The sequence below is a fragment of the Gastrolobium bilobum genome, unplaced genomic scaffold, assembly GCF_033153095.1.
Source record: "Gastrolobium bilobum isolate Gb01-03AN ecotype WA unplaced genomic scaffold, APGP_CSIRO_Gbil_v1 utg1530, whole genome shotgun sequence".
In the NCBI taxonomy this organism is placed as follows: domain Eukaryota; kingdom Viridiplantae; phylum Streptophyta; class Magnoliopsida; order Fabales; family Fabaceae; genus Gastrolobium; species Gastrolobium bilobum.
The window spans coordinates 159,603-178,063 of NW_026898965.1; the positions used below are offsets into that span (position 1 = coordinate 159,603).

Here is an 18,461-nt window from a genome sequence, read left to right on the forward strand (position 1 = left end):
TATATAACTAATAAATTACTTATAATTAACCACGGGATTAGTGGCAGGAATTTTGATTTAGTATACCATAAATAGTTTTAGTTAATGGTATGTAAATTATTAGTTAAATGAGTTTGATAATTGGTTAATTAATGTGATTGTGAGGTGATGCATATGTAAGTGTACCTACCTACACTTAATTATGTAATCTACCAATGATAAACAGCTTAAAATTCTAGTGTTTGATGTTTAGAAAGGAATTTGTGTTTTGGACGTATTTCTTATTGCAAATCTGAGACTTTGGAAATAAACCATATAGACCCACTTAGAAAAGAGATAAAGGTGTTTCCCTTGCCTTTACGGATTAACAAATCACATTTGATGCTGGTGCAAATGGCATTCTTTGCGGCATTTGTCGTATATGGCCGCAGTATAATGGTAGATAATTACAAGATGCAATAGTAATTTGATGTTGACAATCTATGTGATCAATCAGAAAATTGCTGTATCAAAAGTGAGCTTGAGGATTCAAGTTACAAACACATTATGAGATTTGAATGCTTTCATTTTCTTTGATAACATTACACTATCATGATATGAGAGAAACTCATAATTTGCTTGCGTGCATCATTGCTGGGCTCTGAAAAAAATATTATGTAATCATCGCATGGGATGGCAGTGTTCTTGCCATTAGAATATTAGAAGAAATGGATTATTCCCTGTGTAAGGAGGGAAACAATTTACAATAAGATTATATATTGTTTATCGATGAGTTACCTTAAAATTATATTCAAATTCTAGCTTTGCAATTAGCCAAATCTCCACTTACTAGGATTAATCTCCATTAAGGCAACACCAAAGGACATTTATGCTTATTTAAGTACTTTTACTTTTTCAAATCCTGTGCAATTTATGAGGAAGAAAACCGTGGGTTAAAATTCCTTTCTTTTTGTTTTTGGGTACATACGTCGGTTAAAATTCTTGTCCACACTACCTTTAGTAAAAAATGTTAAATGGTACAAAGCAAATCCAACTTTATAATACGCGCTTTAATAAAGGTTAAAAGCATGGCTTTGTGGATTGACACAAGCTGAAGCAAAATAGCACAATAATTGCTGCAAGATTTTTTACTTTCCTTGATGCAAGCACCTCCGCTGATAAGAAGAATTGTGAGAAATACATTCGAAGAACAAGAGATCAAAAGATAACGGAAAATAAAGAAAAAAATACGTATGATTTGTTTGTTCCTGAAAATATTTTATCCACCAGAAGGGAGTCAAAGAAGTGATACAATGAAAACGGGGGATTCTTTTGTCAATTTTATTTTTATTTAATTTTCTCATAAATAATTATGGAAATATTACATTGTTTTGTTTTGCTTCTTGTTTTCAAAATTTTGTGAAAAATTTATGAACACGTTTTCACAATTTCCTTCATAGAAATTCAAAAACAAAAAGTAAAATGAAAACAACGTGAGAAAGTATAGGCCTATTTGGTTTGAATAGAGGAATTTTTGTTTTCTATTTTCTGCTTTTATAAATAATTGTAAATATATATCACCTTATTTTCATTTTATTTCCTATTTTTAACGATCTCTAAATAAAACGGTGAAAACAACAATTGTTATTCGTATACAAATTTTTGAAAACAGGAATCAAAATGAAAATAATGCAACACTATTTAACTATTAGTCAAGATAGAAAATATTTTTGCTTACCAAAAAAAGAAAAGAAAATATTTTCTACAAAAAAAAGTGCCTGATGTGTTTTAAGTTTTAATTTTTAGCTAATAAATTTTTATTAGTAATTATAAAGTTTTTTTATTATATTCTTGATATTAAACTTTTGTTAAATAAATTTGAAGACAAGAAACGTAGTGACAGTTTGATTTTAGTTTTAACTATTTTCTTCACAAAATTTTAAAAATAAGATACTAAATGAAAATAAGGTATTATTTTTATAATTATTAATAAAAATATATTATTTTATATATAATAAGATGCTTATTATTTGACATTGTTCATGCATTATATTGGATGTTTATATATTTACAACACCAGCTAACAAATTTAGATTGTCCAACATCGAGTTTTTTGAAAATTCGAATAAATCAAGCTACAAAATATTACAAGTATAGATGCAATCTGTGTAATTTAATGATTCTTGTATATATATCTATATCATTATTTTCAAAAGCATTTTAATTTATTTTAGTTGATCAATTATTAGCTTTGCTTTGACTGTTTATGTAATTCTTTTGTTTCGGTTGACACGGTTCTATCTCTTGAGGAACTCTAAAGTTGACTGTGCTTTGTTCAACTTTAAATAGTTACAACTCTATCTAGATAGAAACATGTGACAAGATACAATTTGTAACATATTTTTGTTTCTTTTGCTTTTCTGATATATCAAAATCTGATTTGTTATCTTCATTCTCCACTATCAATACTGTCAAGGATAGCTTGAATGATGGCCTAGCTGAAGTTCTCCTCATCCTCCTTGAAAGTATTGATCAATTTAAACGCATCCATAGATAAATTATTTCTTAACAGCATTTAAAAAAGAAAAAATTGAAGCATGGTGAAATAGTATTCAATAGCTTCTTTCATATTTTTTAATTTTTTTTTTTCATATTTATGCTAGAAGGTTTTTTTTTTTTTTTTTTTTTTTTAACTTGTTCTTTCTTATTTGTCTTATGAGAATACTTATGACATTTTTAGAAAACAGACCCTACAACTTGTGCAAGTTCAGACATGTTTGCTAAGTGCTGTCATGCTTCGTTTCTTTGAGCCATTTTAGATGCAAATTTAAAATAAAAAAAACAAATAAAAAAAACAGAATTGATTCAAAATGTGTACACTATTCAAACTTTTTGAAGCTAAAGTGAGAGATTTGTATATTAAATAGTAAATTTCTCATGTAAGTTTCATGTATCTCTATAGTGGTAACTTTGTTATTAAGTGTCATGTAAGTTTCATTTAAATATTTATTGTATATTAAATAATAACAATAATATGAATAACAACAATAATAATAATAACAATAATAAAAACAATAACAATAACAATAATAATAACAACAATTTGTATGAACTCACCTCTATTTCAAGAAGCTCTACATGGTGCATCTAACCGAGCTACAAAACGATACTACAAAACGATAGATGCTTAAGACCCCTATGCAACAACTATACAGACCAATCCTTCTTTCTTTCCTTGCAATCTTTTCTTTCAACCAGCAAAGATAAATGGGGAAAACAGAGTGATGATTGTTACTACTTCAAATGTCATCAGTAATGCAGGGTATGTGAGAGAATACTAGAATGGTTTAGCTTCAAAATGCCCCTTGAGCTTTCTTGTGCTATGCCTTGTCATGTGTTATTATTTAACACTAGTCTTAATACTGAAAACCTAAGCTAAGAGTGCTCCCAATCATTGTCAAGAAATCATTTGGGAGCATGACATTCTTACAGGTGAGAAAACTACAGTGAGTCTTGCATGATCAGAAAGGGAGTAGTCTTCAGGCCATCTACCTTTCTCCACCTCTGGAGGGAACAGAACTGCATTTTTTACACTAAAACCAATTGTTTGCTCCTCCTCACTATTATTTGCCTCGTTAGCCTGCTTCACATTTATGTTCTCATCTCTCTGATCTGATCCAGTTGGATTCCAGATTTGTTGCTGAAACCGCATAATATCATGACCATGATTTAGCCCATAAAGTTTTAGACGAAGATCCAAATGGTTTAATCAGTCTAAGTATGATTATATACTGAGACAGTGCTATGGTAGGACATAATACTAATGTTTATCCATATTATGCACAGGAACATGTTATGACCCATATGCCAGAAATGGTTTATCTGAATTGCACATATGACAGAACTCCATAGTTCAAATGAATTTTTGTCTAATGGCATGGAATCAATAATACTTATTATAAGATAGACTATTCCAAGAAAAATTGCTGTCATTGATGCATTACTACATGTCCTATGGAGAAAAAGCATTTAGATTTTAAGGTTACACTCTCAACTTATCCTAAATTTATAGTCATTGGTTGCATAAGTCTAAATTAGTCAAAGACTTCAGAGGCTTCTCATAAGAAATTTAAATAACAGCTAATTTTATCTGAACTACTTTACCAGAAATTCTTTATAATCAAGAACACCATTTCCATCTATATCTGCTTGAATCCACAAATCCTTTGTCTCTTCAACACTTAACCCATGGCAATGACCAATTAAATTAAGCTGCACATAATGGAAAAACCTTTATTAACAAGAGGGCTTCTCAGACAAGTGCACAGACTAACTGAAACTTTGAAGTTCACATTCAGTCATCTAATAGTTAATACTACGCCATACCTGTTGAAGTGCTTCACAGAAACCAGAATAGGTAATACAATCTTCGTCTCCAGCCTTTAAAAAAGCAAATGCATCACTTTCTGTCAGTGAAGCTCTTCGCAATAGATACTGAAAATGGAGAAATTTATCGTCAGTGACAGAATTCTGTTCCACAACAACAGTGGAATCCACAAATACAATTAATGGTATGGTGCTAGTTTTGAACGGGAAATAATGTTAAATATTTAAAAGTTCTTGCAAAGATGGTTAAAGATTACCTTGAACATGCCAAATACTGCTTCACTCCAACTTGCTTTTAGTAGTTTACCATATTTGTCAGGATTTAGAAGCCATATAAAATCAACACCACATATATTTCCCCGATGATTACGGTGGCTAACCCACTGCACTGACTCAACATAAAACAAATATGAGTGATGAGCATATTATCTAGATGAAAATTTCTGAAAGCAGTGCTAGTCATGTTACCTTGTGAGCATCTGCATCAGTGTACTTATGTGCAGTATCATATGATGATACAAACCCCTGAGACCTCAGGAACTTGTAAACATGTCCCCGTTTGCTTCCATTCCAGTCACTGGAAAATAAAAAATTATGTACAAATCATTAATTGTGATTCAAGTGTCTTAAAAATAAAAGAATGTAAATGGAACTCTATTTGAAGTTTACCCGCAAAGCATAATTGGCATAGGCTTAAGTTGGTGCTCTTTCTGATAAGATTCCACATATTGAAGTATCTTGTAGACCTGTAGAAAAAGAAAATTTTAATGTATGTCTGAGTGAGCTACCAAAACTAAATGCTTACATACCTGATGCAGTCGTACAAGGCAAAGACTCGAATCATGAGGAAAAAGTAGGTGAGTGTTGACAATAAGAATTTCCTGCCTAATATCACTGTTTTGGCATTGTGAAAATGGAAAAGCTAACTCAACATGTAACAATTGAGCTACTCGATCACCACAATCATTGAAGTGCAACTCCTTATAATTAAGGACTGTAAAATATTCCTTTTGCACCGCTATCAGAAGACCTGAAGATTCCAAATAAAACTTCATATGAGCATTTGTGCATAAAAATTGAGCTGCTAACAAAACCATGCATATGGAAAATAAAAGTATGAGAGCCTGATTAGCATTTAAGCTGTCTGAAAGAGTTTCATTAGTTAGCAAATAAAAAATAGAACATGTTTTTCATCAATATAAACAAATCTTAGAGATGTCTGATCCCTTCTTCAACATTTCTGAACCTATCACTCAGGTAGTGTTTCCATTATCCACTTCAATAGGCCAGTCTATCGGATTGACACTTCAATGTCCCATGGAAAAAATGGTAACCCATAAAAGTTGTATAACTGGCGCGAGTATAATTTCCATGGACATTTTCTTTTCATTCTTGTTTTTTTTAATGGACAATGGAAAAGACCAAATCTCTTGAAATCATAAGCTTTTATGTGAAGGCTCATGAATAACTTTACTACATCTATAAGGTACGGTTATCAATAATAAAGATGATCAGCTTGAAACACCCAAGAAAATAAGAATCCAAAAGGGTAATTTCTAACTGAGGGAGAATCTTGCATACCATCACCACGGTTGTTAGTCCGTCCAAGCTTGAAAATAATATATCCAGCATCACCAAGTCTCTTCTCATACAAATTAACAAGCTCTTCATTTCCAACCCAAAATTCCTTTACAAATCCAACATATCAGCGCCATCACACATCAAAAACAGATTTCATCAGAAGAACAGAAAAATCAAGTTTTCATGGGAAGTTGGAAAGCACAACACTTGTGTATTCAATAAAACATGTTAGTATGCTACTATTAGCATTTTGCCCATTCATTGAAACTCAGCCCAAACAAAAAGGCCATGAACATGCAAACCTGAAGACAGATAATGGAAGATCTCTCATATAACAACCAATCCAATATCCTGTGATTCCTGGCCAACCAATACACTCTGTGGTCGCTTTCACGGCAACTCAGGTCCTGCTTCCACCCCACCAAATCAGAAATCAGAAAAAAAGAAAAGAAAAGAAAAAGCATCCAAATTTACACTACCCCATTTAAGGAAATGACCAATGCAAAATATGGAAACTCATAATGCAAAAGAAAAAGAAGAACCTCATGGTTGACGCGCTTATATATGGGAGCAAGAATGTTAAAAGTGGTGCAAGCAATACAAGGTTGTTGTTGGTTTTCCTGTATTGAAGTGGCAATTGCATAACTTGCAGTCCTTGAAATTCTTCCCATGTTCTTAGAACTGCTCCTATCTTTTCTCAAATATCAGTATATATGTCCAAATCTACCAATGCTACTCTATATGCATAATATAACATTTATTTACACAATCTCTCGCATAACCCCACCATTTACCAACTTGAATGAGCTTGGAAGCTATAAACACGAGCCACTGACAGAAAGTGTCTCCTTTTTTCTTTTATATATGAGGGTCCACAAACCAATTTTAACTTTTTTTTTTTTCTCGAGAAGGTAACCAAAATTCAACATGTTTCTAATATCTATATGATTTTGAAACGAGAAAAAGAGAATCGGATAGGAAGCAATGTAGGATGAATATGCTTAGTCACAGTTGAGAGTGATACATCAATATCAATTAAGCCTAAATTTTTTATTTGAAGTGACTTTTAAGGTTTCTAATACCTTATAGTCTAAAGTTAAAATAAGTTAAAAATTTTGTTATCTTCTCAAGTTATTATTTTATTCAACTAGTGAAAAGTAACTTTTACTTCAGATTTTAATATCTTCATTTTTTCACTTAATCAAGTCATATAAATTAAGTGTGTTTCATAAGGTGGGGAAAACATGATTAAAACATTATTTACTTATCCGTGAATCTCATTTTATATTCTCTCACATATACAAGCATCTTATAACCTACATCAAATGAATAAGATTTTGCACACTATCAAAAGTAGTGTCGACTATTCTTGATAAAATCGTACGTATACAATATTAGCACCAAAACTTGTATATATTTAAATGTCCAGAAAAACATTATTTTACAATAATTTCATCAAGTCAAAAAATAATAACGACAAGTAGTGGGAATAGAATAAATTCTCTTTGGTATCTTTTAGGAGCGAGCAGTGTGGTGGGAACCGGCCCACCGAAGGAGTTTTTATCTTTAGGCCGAAAGTTATAGAAAGATGAGAAAAATACGGGACACCCAATCAATGTCTGTTTTCTGAAGCCAACAAATGGATTGCTATCATTATGGATTCGGCGGTGCCTTATTTTTCTATGGGTTCGTTTTTTGTCATGTCATACGACAAGATTATTTTCTTGCACACACAAATTAAGTGTAAGTCTCACGCTTAAAAAAAAAAGTCAAACCAAAATCAGGATACGACACCGTATCTTCAAAATACGTTGCCGGATCCTTGTTGCAGGAATGACAGCAGGAATAAACAGTGTCATTCCTACAACATAATTCTTATATTTCCCTTTTTCTATTTAATACAAATTATAACTGAATGACTAAGTTAGAAATTATGTTCAAAAGGTAAGAATTTATACAGGAGGCTCCAGTTCAACGTAGAGTCACGCGAAAAGTAAAAAATTACATGTCAAACTCTTATCTTCTTATACTACTTTTCTATTATCCTGCATTTTTAAGTCCTTTACGAAATTAAAACTTCGTTGAAGGGTAGCTAACATATAAGATAGGAAGAGAATATAACATTTTTTTTTAATATAAACTCATTGAATGAAGGGGAATGTAATCGAGGGAAGTTGTGAAGGAATAATTGGATTGGCTAGAGCTATTGTGGTTTGGGATATTAACGAATCATCACATTTTATAAATTTAAAAAAATGTATATCTCTTATAATTTAGGCACGCCTGATATTAACTTTCCTTGCTCTTTAGTAGTGTTTGGTTGAAGGTTTATTTTGAGATTGATGAAAAAGTGTAAGTGGATATTGGAAAATACCACGTTTGGTTCAGGTTTTTTCAAAAAATACCAGGTAAATAGGATAGATGGGAAAATGACTTTTGTGTTGATTTTTGGATAAAATTTACTGCTACAGAATACCACTTGAGATGTGGTATTTTGAGATAACTGAGGAAGTGAAAAAACAGGTGCAAAGTTTCTCCTGAACATAGATTTTGCATATTTAAATAAATTTTCCTGGTAATATTTGGGTCAACCAAATAACTTTTTTTACATTTTCCTACTAAACTCACTTTCCAACCATTTTTCTATCAATTACATTTCCCTAGTAAAAAAAAATTTCTCCCGAACCAAACACTACCTAAATGTCTATGGATGAATCCTTTCATAGGCAAGACTACAACACGATGAGATCTTTCAAGCTATGACACAGGAAGGGGAAAGAGAGATGTGTGTGCACTATCTTTATTTCAAAAAAACATAATTATTAAGCTACTAGAATTAATTTAATGACGAGAGATTTGAATAATTTGCATAAAATCGTAGGTTAAATCTTGGTACTTTCATTATATATAAAAGGGAAGTGTTGCATTTGTAATTTTTTTGTTTACAACTCGTACAACTTCAACTATATATTTCGAGAAATACAAATATTTGAAAATATACTTCTTATAATACATAGTTGAAGTTGTAAGAGTTATAAACAAAAAAAAAAATTATAAACATAACTTGTTCCTATATAAAAATAATGATTATTCACCTGATAAAATGGATATATACAGAGATAAAATATAATCCTAAGATTACTTGAGCCCTTCTTATATATTAAAGGCCAAAAAAAAAACCTTTATCTAATGAACACATAACCCAACAAATTCTATACTTCACATCATCGTCCAACTTCAATATGAAAAGTTGAAATCAATACAAATTAGGTTACAAAGTCGTTAGCAAACGAGAACGCTATAAGATAAAAGGGAATCTATGGAAGCTTGTAATTTTCGCTTAATCATCCAACTTCAAACTTAAAATTTGAAACCAATTTCAATTATGTTACAAACTCGTTAGCAAAGAGAATATATTTTAATCCAGGTAAATTAAATTGCTTTTACTTTTTAGTGATTTGATCTGATTTTTTTTTATTATGTCTATTTTTAAATTGATGTTTTCCTTTTTAAAACTTTTTTTGGTTACAAAAGTGGAAAATCCCTTTATATAAGAGTATAGATTATTAGATTCACTAAAATTAAAGAGTTAATTATCAGCTAAATTTTTTGATGGATTTGAAGCAGCTAATAAAAGCAAAAAATAGATTTAATGTTTCCGGTGGGCCCATGAGCCCAAACCACCTGAAACATCTTTTAATAAAATAATGAAATGCTACAAAATTTTCGGTTGCTTTGTAAAAAAAATAAAAAATAATGTAAAAACTAAAACATTTTTTTCCTAAACTTTTCTAAAAAATGTGTATATTACATTGATTTGCACATTTGGCAATGGTAAGAGACACTTAAACGTATTATTTTCTTTTTATGTGATTAACAATTATATGAATTACACATGTTTTAAATGGTTACTCGAAGTCGAACTAATTGTGATATATTGGCTCAACTTGTGCTTGCGAATGTCGGGAATAAAGTTAGAGAACAAAAAAAAAAAAGTTTTATCAAACAAACAAATAACTCCTCCTAAAACTCTGCTTGTGTAAAATAAGAATATTTTAATTTTTTTTATAAACCACAGATATTTTTTTATAGAAGATAATCCTGTTTGACGAATTTAAAATTTAGGCTTTAAATTCTCCCAAAAATAATATTAGAGAGGATTGAACACATGCTATTACTCCCACATGCTCATCTTCAATGTGTCAACTATTCAAAAGACTAAAGGGAAAAATAAGAATATTTAATTACTAAATTATTTTTTTCTGTAAACACTGAATTGTTTGTTAATAATACTTAATTAATATATTATTTGTAAATATTTTTATAAATTTATTAAAAGTAGTAAAATATCTTGATCTTAAAAGAGATTACATTTTATTCTAAACTTTTTTTAAACAGAAAAACTAATTCAGGTGAAATTATTATGATTAACTAGAAGTTTTATATATATATATATATAACTAGAAGTTAAAATATCAATAAAAAAGACAACAAGAAGAGGTTTAATTTATTTAAATTATAATATTTTTACAATAATATAAATTTCAGAAACTATGCCATCTCCAGCAGCCATGATATTTCATTTTGATTTTCTTATATAATATTATATAATAATTAAAGAAAAAATATTTCTACTTTTCCTATAAAAATATTATGTCTGTTGCCTTTATATAAAAGTGAATAGTTTCTATCGGTGTCTTAACTGAATGGGTGGCTTAAAGTCTCAATAATTCTTTTTGTGCAACCCTCAGGAGTGGGTTTCACTTTTTGAGACTCAAGCCCATTTTTAAAAATCTAGACGTATAGGTGCGAACTTTAGGCCCATATCATAACAATAGTCACAAGAATTTCATTTGCATACGCTCCAAGAAATGGTACACTCATTCCTTAAATAAATAATGCAAGCTCCTCCTAATAAATAATAATACATGTATAAGAAAGAAGTAAAATGAAGCTTCTTTCTTTGTAAAAGAGAATGCCTAGTCATGGAAGCGAGAGAGAGAGAGAGAGAAAAATTGCACAAGGGCGCAAGAACAGAATAAGCTTTTCTGCTACCCTGCCCAATGATGTGAATGGTGCTTTTGTAGGAAATCTTAGATTTATGCGGAAGCGGTTTAAGACCTAGTACATTGGTATGCTTACCAAATCATCCTTGTTTCACAATTACCTCTCGGTGCGCAGGTCTCGTGTAGAATCTTCCCTTGTAGGATTCCTCTTCACGAACAGCTCACCTCAGCGCCACAGCACGAACAACCTCCTTGAAGCTGGACTATGGCAGATCTTCCAAACTATCTCTCGAGGAGGAAGGAGAAGTGTGTGGGCACTGATTAGATTCAGAGCTTGCCTTTTTCTCACAAAAAAGACCTAGGAGGCTGATGACTTAAGAGGTACTATTTAGATGGGTTCTAAGAAATCCTAGCTCATTGGGCTCTAGGTTCCTTGGGCTCTTCTCGTACTAATAACCCATTTGGGCTTTAGTAAAATAGCAAACCCAACAGCTTTTGCTAATAGTTTCTGTGCTGTAACTTACTCTGCCAACCCTTTTGTCCACATAAGAAGTTCAATTCTTGAGATGATCGACAACGTGGGAGTTCATGATTGGGATGAAATGGAGGACTTGGTTTACTGTTATATTGCTCTCAACTCATCACAGCTTCATGATATTATATGTCAAGCATTTATTAGTTTATGTTGTTCACTTTTGTGTAATGAAAGGGTAAGTAAGCTAAGTAGCTAATTATCAATTTATAGCATTGTCTCTCACATTTACATTGTAATAATCACTAGCTAATGCCATCAGTACCATTCTCCTCACCACCTTGAACTTTAACATATTTTGATAAAAAAGAGGTAAAGTTCTCTACCTAGTTCAATTTTTCATTATTGCTATTTATTTTTTCAGCTTTGAAGGCAAATGTTGACAGAAGACCAATCCTACCTTAAAAGTTTTTTTTTTTTTTTTTCAGTTTCTGTCAATCTTTTCAATTTCTAAAACTACACTATTATTAGGTGAAGAACTTGGTACTACTATGGCTGTTGATTGCACCCCAGCAAGCTCATCATCAGCCATGGTTGTTGATACTTCTGCAGCTGCTACATTTGGTTGAGGCAAGCGCTGTTTCTCATTCTTCTTGCCCCACAAGAAGCAGTACAATCCCATTATGATCAAAACCATGCCCAGCAACCTACAAAAAGGTTTTAGATTAGTGATTATTATTTTATTTTTTTAATTTCAACATGTATCATATATAAGGACATAGCAAAGCTAGATTATCAAAGAAGCTTGTTGAGAAAAGCAAATCTGCTGGATCTTTAATGGTGTTCGTTCCTGCTAGTGAAGTTGACAAGTGATTCTGTTTTAATAGCTGCAGTTTCAAACCCCATAATGCCTATATATAAGGTACGAAATTTTAAGGAAAATAGAAAATTGGCATAGTGTCAAAAGAAGATTTTCATACGTTCCAACTTTTAATGGTTCACCAAGTATGATAGCTTCTGACAAGGCCACAAAAATAAGAGCCAGTGGATTGAACATTGGAGGATAAGTAGGTCCTTTGATCGTAATTGCCCAAGATATTAAGCAAAATGTAGCTGCCGAGGCCAGTGCTCCCTACACAAATAAAATCCCAATTGTTAATAACTTTTAAAGAGTGTTCAGGGTCCTCATTCAAAGTTTAATCTCTTAAATTATCACGGTTGATATAGTTTGCAAAATTTAGAAACCAAGCTACATCATGATTCATGATTTAGTTCTATTTCAAATTATTAATTAAATCTATAACTAAATCCTTATTATTATAAAGGGGAAGAGTCCATTTACAAATTTTTGCAAATTACACTATATACTTCCGGAATAATGTACTTCCGAAAGTACATAATGTAGTTTGTAAGAGTTTATAAATAAAAAATTTGTAAATGTAACCCCTCCCTATTATAAATTGTGAATGAAATTTGAGAGGCATGTATGTTACTATTGACTTTAATAATTTTTATATATAATAAGAAATCAGACAAGAAAATTGAACAATTTAACCTGAAATTTAAGAGAAATCATTTTAAAGTTTTAGAAATAGAAAAAGATAAATCAAGCAAATCTCTTGTGCATTATTTTGTTCAATTTCTGATTACTTTTTTTAAACTAATTTTTAAATTGAATTTACTAGTACTTGATATAAAAATCATTATAAAAATATATATTAAATGATACGAAAGATCTTGGCACTCAAATATTCCAATAAATAATGCTATACGTGGTCTAATTTTAATAATATTTATAATTTAGGTGTCCTAATAGTTTTAATCCATTCGATATGTATAGTAACTTCAATTTGAAGGTAAGCATTCAGTACATCTTACCGAGTACAATATAGTGATCAGTTGTAGATTCCACCCTAAACTCCAAGCAGCTTTTGTGTGATCCATGAATACGCCTACTATTGCTGCTTGAAATGCTGCCATAATGCATGTTAGCATTGTTGCCCAATACCTTAGCGGAAAAACTTTAAGCAACTTGACCTGTTAAAATTGAAAATAGCTATTTGAGAAACATAATAATCACATTAAAGGTATTTTTCACAAAACTGAAGAAATAGGTACCAGCTGGGAGTTGTGATGGTCCACTTATGTGTACTGTATTGAGTGTGAGTTGTTATATATTTATTAATTATTTATTTCACAATAAATGTTTACAACTATATTAATTATTTGACAGCTAACTCCAAATATGATATTCTTTAAAAAATAAAATAATCCAGAGTAATCCCCTGAAAATAAAGAGGCCAAGTACTACCAAAAAAATAAATAAATGATATTCACATATAAAATGCCAAAAGCAGAGAGATCTTCAGATGCAATATAGAAGACAAATGAAGCATGGGACAACTCATTCATACTTGCACAATAAACCAAGCTGTGTATGAGAAGCAACTTCCAACCAAAAAGAAAGTGCCACGAAGCATGTGGGTTTTGTGTGCCACAACATTAGCCTGAGTGTGATGACTATGATGACCAAGATAAAATTCCTTCCCTTTGTAAAGACTTGTAGCTAAAGCACCCCCAACACACAAAATTGCCCCCACACACTTGGCTTTACCAGCCCACGTTCCCAGCCCCAGTTTCTCCATTCTGCAGTAATTCATGAACCAATGCTGGTTATGCAAAAAATGCTACGCATATGGCATATTTACTTATATATATAGGCTGTGGTCTTTATGGATACCTGCATATGATAGAGGTAAAGAAGGTGCATATTGGAACCAAGTTGAGAAAGTTGACAGAGTAAGTAGCTGAAGTGTCTCGCAGACCATAATAGAACAATCCTAGAGCCATAGTCATCCTGTAATTGATGACATCACATTTTAAAAACCGAACAGGACAAGCCATCATTATTGTATATATATGTCACTCTATAAACTTGTAACAATTACATGCATATATATATATAAAAAAGTTAAAAGCAACAGAGCATGCATGTGAGTGTTAGCATGGACTAAGCATTTCAAAATAAATAATGCTGCTACTTCAGTAGTGTTGATATCACAACTATACAGGAAATTAAGTATTGAACTCTATTTGATGACTGAAAGAAAAATGAAGACAAACTACTTGACTCATATAAAGTTATTTCCAGCTGTATGTAATATACATTAATTGGCATTTTCTTTCAAATTCACATGATGGCTGAGGAAGAGGGTTCAGTTTGTATCGCAGGGGTTGAAAGAAAGGGACAAACACAAGTGTCCGACACATTGATATTGAAACTATGAGCAACATTAATAGGGAAAATAATCTAATTATTAATTTCTTCTTCAATTTTTGCGGTGAGGAAAGCCTCCAAAATCCAAATACCTATTACCATCCACCAAAAAAAGAAACAATTGCAGCATATATAACTGCAATTCCGCAAATTTGGTTGTTAGTAATTCGGCGCTACAAGAAATACACGAGTGTTTTTATTTAGTTAAGATCAATTTTAAATATGCAATGTTGCGGATAAACTCACTCATTTATTCTCTACTTTATTTTGGTCTAACTATCTAAAAAGCATAAATAATATTTATTGGTTGTTTTCACTTTTCAGCACAAAAAGGAATAGATTTGCTAAAAGTGTAGAAAGGAGATTAACTTTGGACGCAAACCTAAGTAGGGTTCCATAAAAAATAATTATAAAAACTGATAGCGCACTTCACACCAAACAGGACCACTGCATGCAAACAACTTGATTTGTACAATTTTTTTTGTAATTTCCATACTCTACAAATTGAAAGCGCCACCAACTTTTCTTCCCAGCACAGCCAAACCAATCACGTTAAACCACAATCTCAGATTCTCCATGCCTAATGTACCCAATATAATTCATAGAATGCAGGATCGGTTTAGTTGAAGGCTAATAAACTTCGAAAATAAACGTCACATTCACAGGTCAAATAATTGTTCTATAAGTGAAGGATGGACCAGCAAGAGGAGAACTTCTTCAATGTTTATAATAGGGGCCCACATAACAGGTTACATTCAATGATCATAATTTTCGTGGACTAAGGATTTTTAAGTATGAAACTTTCACGTCCAACAGTATTTGTTGGCTATAGACACTTTTGCAAGAAATGTTTATGCGAAATCAACTTGTCATATTTTATGAATGAGATTTTGGTCCAGCAATTATTTTTTAACTATGTACTTTCAAAAGTACATAATTAAAATATTAAAATTGTTGATGTAGAGAACAGAAAAAAAATAATTTTAATATTTTAATTATGTATTCTGAAGAATATATAGGTAAAATTTATTGCATGATGTCCTATCCGATGCACCAGATGTTTATTTATCTTCCTTTGTTTTTTCACATCACAAGAAGTTCATTTTGAATGAGGGTATTTAATAGCAAAAACTCTTTTTTGTCATTTATCACTTTACGCTCATATTTATTGTAAGAAAAAGCTCACTGTTGCACTTTCCAAGATGAACCAAAGAATGCTTACCCCGCTAATGCGTTAACAAAGATCCAAAACAAAACTCTCCAACTGAACTTCTTTGTGCGGCCTCTGCAACCACAACATTCAATAGAACAAACAAAAGGGTTGGTGAAAAACAACCAAACATTAAACATAAAGAGCAATAGGGGAAAGTGAAGTTCAACAAAAAATGTAGAACTTATAAGAACAAAGCAACTAGTCAATAGAACGCAAAAGCTTACCTTTCAAAGTAGAGTGCAAAGGGGGCAACACAAATGGCAGCAACAACATGACGATATGTAATGAGTGCAAAGATGAAAGTACCCTGAACTAATATAACCCTTGATAGTAGCTGCATCCCAGTTGCAAAAATTTGCACAAGTAACATGCTCAGCAAAGCCTGTGAAGACATGAACCATTCCTTCACAGTTCTCATGCTCTTTGCCTCTGCTTCTCTCTCTGTGTTTCCCATTCTCTCTGTCTAAAGGAAGAGAAAAACAAAACCAGCTAAATAAGGTGCTAAAATAGGTGCCTTTGTCTCTTCTCACAAAAGAGAAACAAATACATGAATAAAGAGAGGAGAAAGAAACGGTGTTATGCTAGCAGCTAAGGTAAACTATATATCTGAGACACACGCTCATGATGCAAAATCAAAAAGTCAATTAATGTAGAAATAAATGCTGGAAAGCTTTGGGAAAACCTGAAGGGACGATGAAACGGTGACAGATGCCATGAATTAGAGCAAAACTATTATGTCAGTGAACTCTCTGTGTCAGTCTGCCACTGGTCTCCATGTTTGTCACCATTACGTGTTATCCTGTGTCATTCGTGATTTATTAATAAGAGTAGCGATATGCATTATGTTTACAGTTGTTTTGGGACATTTCGTGGTTGGTGCTTTTCCCACTAAGAGTTTTAATATCTTCTATATGAGGAAGTGTCATTATTTGAATGAATTTCTTATAGCAAAGTTCAAATTTGAATAAACCATCGAAGTTGAGAAAGATGATGACAACAAGTGTTGCTGGCTTCTGGAGCCAAATATAGGTTGATATGGCCGAAAGTAACGACATCAAGATGGAGATAGAGTTACCAAAGTCGGCAATTTGGACTTTCCTTCCTTTTTCTTTTTTCATTTTGCTTTTGGGTTACTCTCTTGTTTTGTACTTGACTTCTGCAGTTATTTCTTAACAATATGTGGTAATTTTTTTTTCATATTATAACAAACATAAATGCTCGTAAATTTCATTTCGTGTTAAATAGCATTCCTGTAGAAAAACAAGTTCTTTCAGAAGATGATTTTTTGTTGTTGTTGTTGAAGATATTCTAATCGATTCATCACTTCGCGACTAGTCCGATTCGATATGGGTTTTGAGATCAAGGCTTTAAACTTATAATACTATTCCAAAAAATTAAACACATGTTCTCACCTCCATTGTTCAGCTACTATTATTTGGTACAAAAGATGATGTTTGAATGAGATGAGTATTTATTTCAAATGCGGTGATGGCTTTTATACATGACTCATAAATTCATTGTATTTATCTCTTTTTTTTTTTTTAAAAAAAAAACCTTAATTATTTAAGTATTTATTAGCAAAAAAGTTTAAGAGGCTATCTAAGATTTTTTTAAAGGTTAAAACCTACTTCTAAGATAAAGTTAAAAAATAAAATTAAAAATTGTTGGGAGATTATATAAAGTTTTTAGTTTAAAAATTATTTTAAAGCTCAAACTAAAAATAAGTTGTTTGATAAAATAATTTGTATTTTTTTCTAAAAAATTGGTATATACATCGTAAAAAACAAATTTCTCCAGCGAACTTTTAATTTTTTTTATTCATTATAAAAAAATATCGTTTATGGTAAGAGTTTTTACAAAAATATGTTTAACTAAGTTTTTTCTTTAATTATATGAAAAAAGAGAAACTGAAAAAATAACCCGCCAAATGAGTACTAAGAGCCTGTTTGGATGAGTTTTTTTTTTCAAAAGCTGATTTTTTTTCAAGAAAAAAAGCACTTCTCGTTTTTAGTTTGTTTGGATGTTTGTTTAAAAAAAAAGCAGAAGTCACAAAAAAACCAAAAATTTACTTTTTTTAGAAGTTAAAAATTTTAACTTCTAAGAAAAGCAAAAGTCAATTTAAAAAAAAAAAAACTAAATATTTTTATAAAAATATAAATGGTTTTAACTTTTATAAATAACACTTCTAAAATAAGGAAGAGATAAAAATTATTTTTTTTAGAAGCTCAAACAAACGAGCTCTAAGACATGTTGTAATACCTTTTGATGTACTATTTACTTCGAACTAGCGCTTAACTCGTGCAGTCCATGAAATATTTTTGTAATGTTTTAAAAAATGTTATAATTTTGAAAACTCTCATGTTAAACGGACATAAATTATAATAGTTACTTACCAAAACATTTACTATAACAAAATATGTAGATAAATTTCTAAATCATTTATTAAAAGAGAACAACCTAATTGAAAAATTAAGAATAAAGAAAAAGTTCCAAAAAGACAATTATTTGATAAAGGGATTTTTAAAGATATAGGATATTATGTCTACCTTCTTTTTGCGCCCATTCTAC

At 31.1% G+C, this 18,461-nt stretch overlaps 2 protein-coding genes across 2 annotated transcripts; both read right to left on the reverse strand.

Moving 5' to 3' along the window:
• Positions 1–3,415: 3,415 nt before the first annotated feature.
• LOC133285913 (uncharacterized calcium-binding protein At1g02270-like) lies at positions 3,416–6,620 on the reverse strand. Its single transcript, XM_061483231.1, has 10 exons — positions 6,468–6,620; positions 6,228–6,332; positions 5,926–6,031; positions 5,154–5,374; positions 5,014–5,090; positions 4,813–4,921; positions 4,602–4,727; positions 4,345–4,452; positions 4,123–4,230; positions 3,416–3,658 (listed from the first exon to the last, which is right to left on the reverse strand). Exons 1-10 carry the CDS (start codon positions 6,594–6,596, stop codon positions 3,416–3,418), a joined length of 1,332 nt encoding a protein of 443 aa, XP_061339215.1. The 5' UTR covers positions 6,597–6,620.
• Positions 6,621–11,887: 5,267 nt separating this feature from the next.
• On the reverse strand, positions 11,888–16,347 carry LOC133285852 (WAT1-related protein At1g09380-like). Its single transcript, XM_061483150.1, has 7 exons — positions 16,118–16,347; positions 15,903–15,965; positions 14,144–14,260; positions 13,818–14,049; positions 13,282–13,440; positions 12,384–12,535; positions 11,888–12,110 (listed from the first exon to the last, which is right to left on the reverse strand). The coding sequence occupies exons 1-7, from the start codon at positions 16,345–16,347 to the stop codon at positions 11,888–11,890; spliced, it is 1,176 nt and encodes a 391-aa protein (XP_061339134.1).
• Positions 16,348–18,461: the final 2,114 nt, after the last annotated feature.

Excerpts from the sequence above, each read along its gene's own strand:
- LOC133285913 (XM_061483231.1), bottom strand. The coding sequence starts at position 6,596 with ATGGGAAGAATTTCAAGGACTGCAAGTTATGCAATTGCCACTTCAATA. Across the intron at positions 6,032-6,227 it reads CTTCCATTATCTGTCTTCAG|GAATTTTGGGTTGGAAATGA; the intron begins GTTTGCATGTTC and ends GGATTTGTAAAG. Across the intron at positions 5,375-5,925 it reads GACTAACAACCGTGGTGATG|GTCTTCTGATAGCGGTGCAA; the intron begins GTATGCAAGATT and ends TGGAATCTTCAG.
- LOC133285852 (XM_061483150.1), bottom strand. The coding sequence starts at position 16,347 with ATGGGAAACACAGAGAGAGAAGCAGAGGCAAAGAGCATGAGAACTGTG. Across the intron at positions 13,441-13,817 it reads CAGCTTGGTTTATTGTGCAA|GTCAAGTTGCTTAAAGTTTT; the intron begins GTATGAATGAGT and ends CAATTTTAACAG. Across the intron at positions 12,111-12,383 it reads GAACCATTAAAAGTTGGAAC|GTTGCTGGGCATGGTTTTGA; the intron begins GTATGAAAATCT and ends ACCTTTTTGTAG.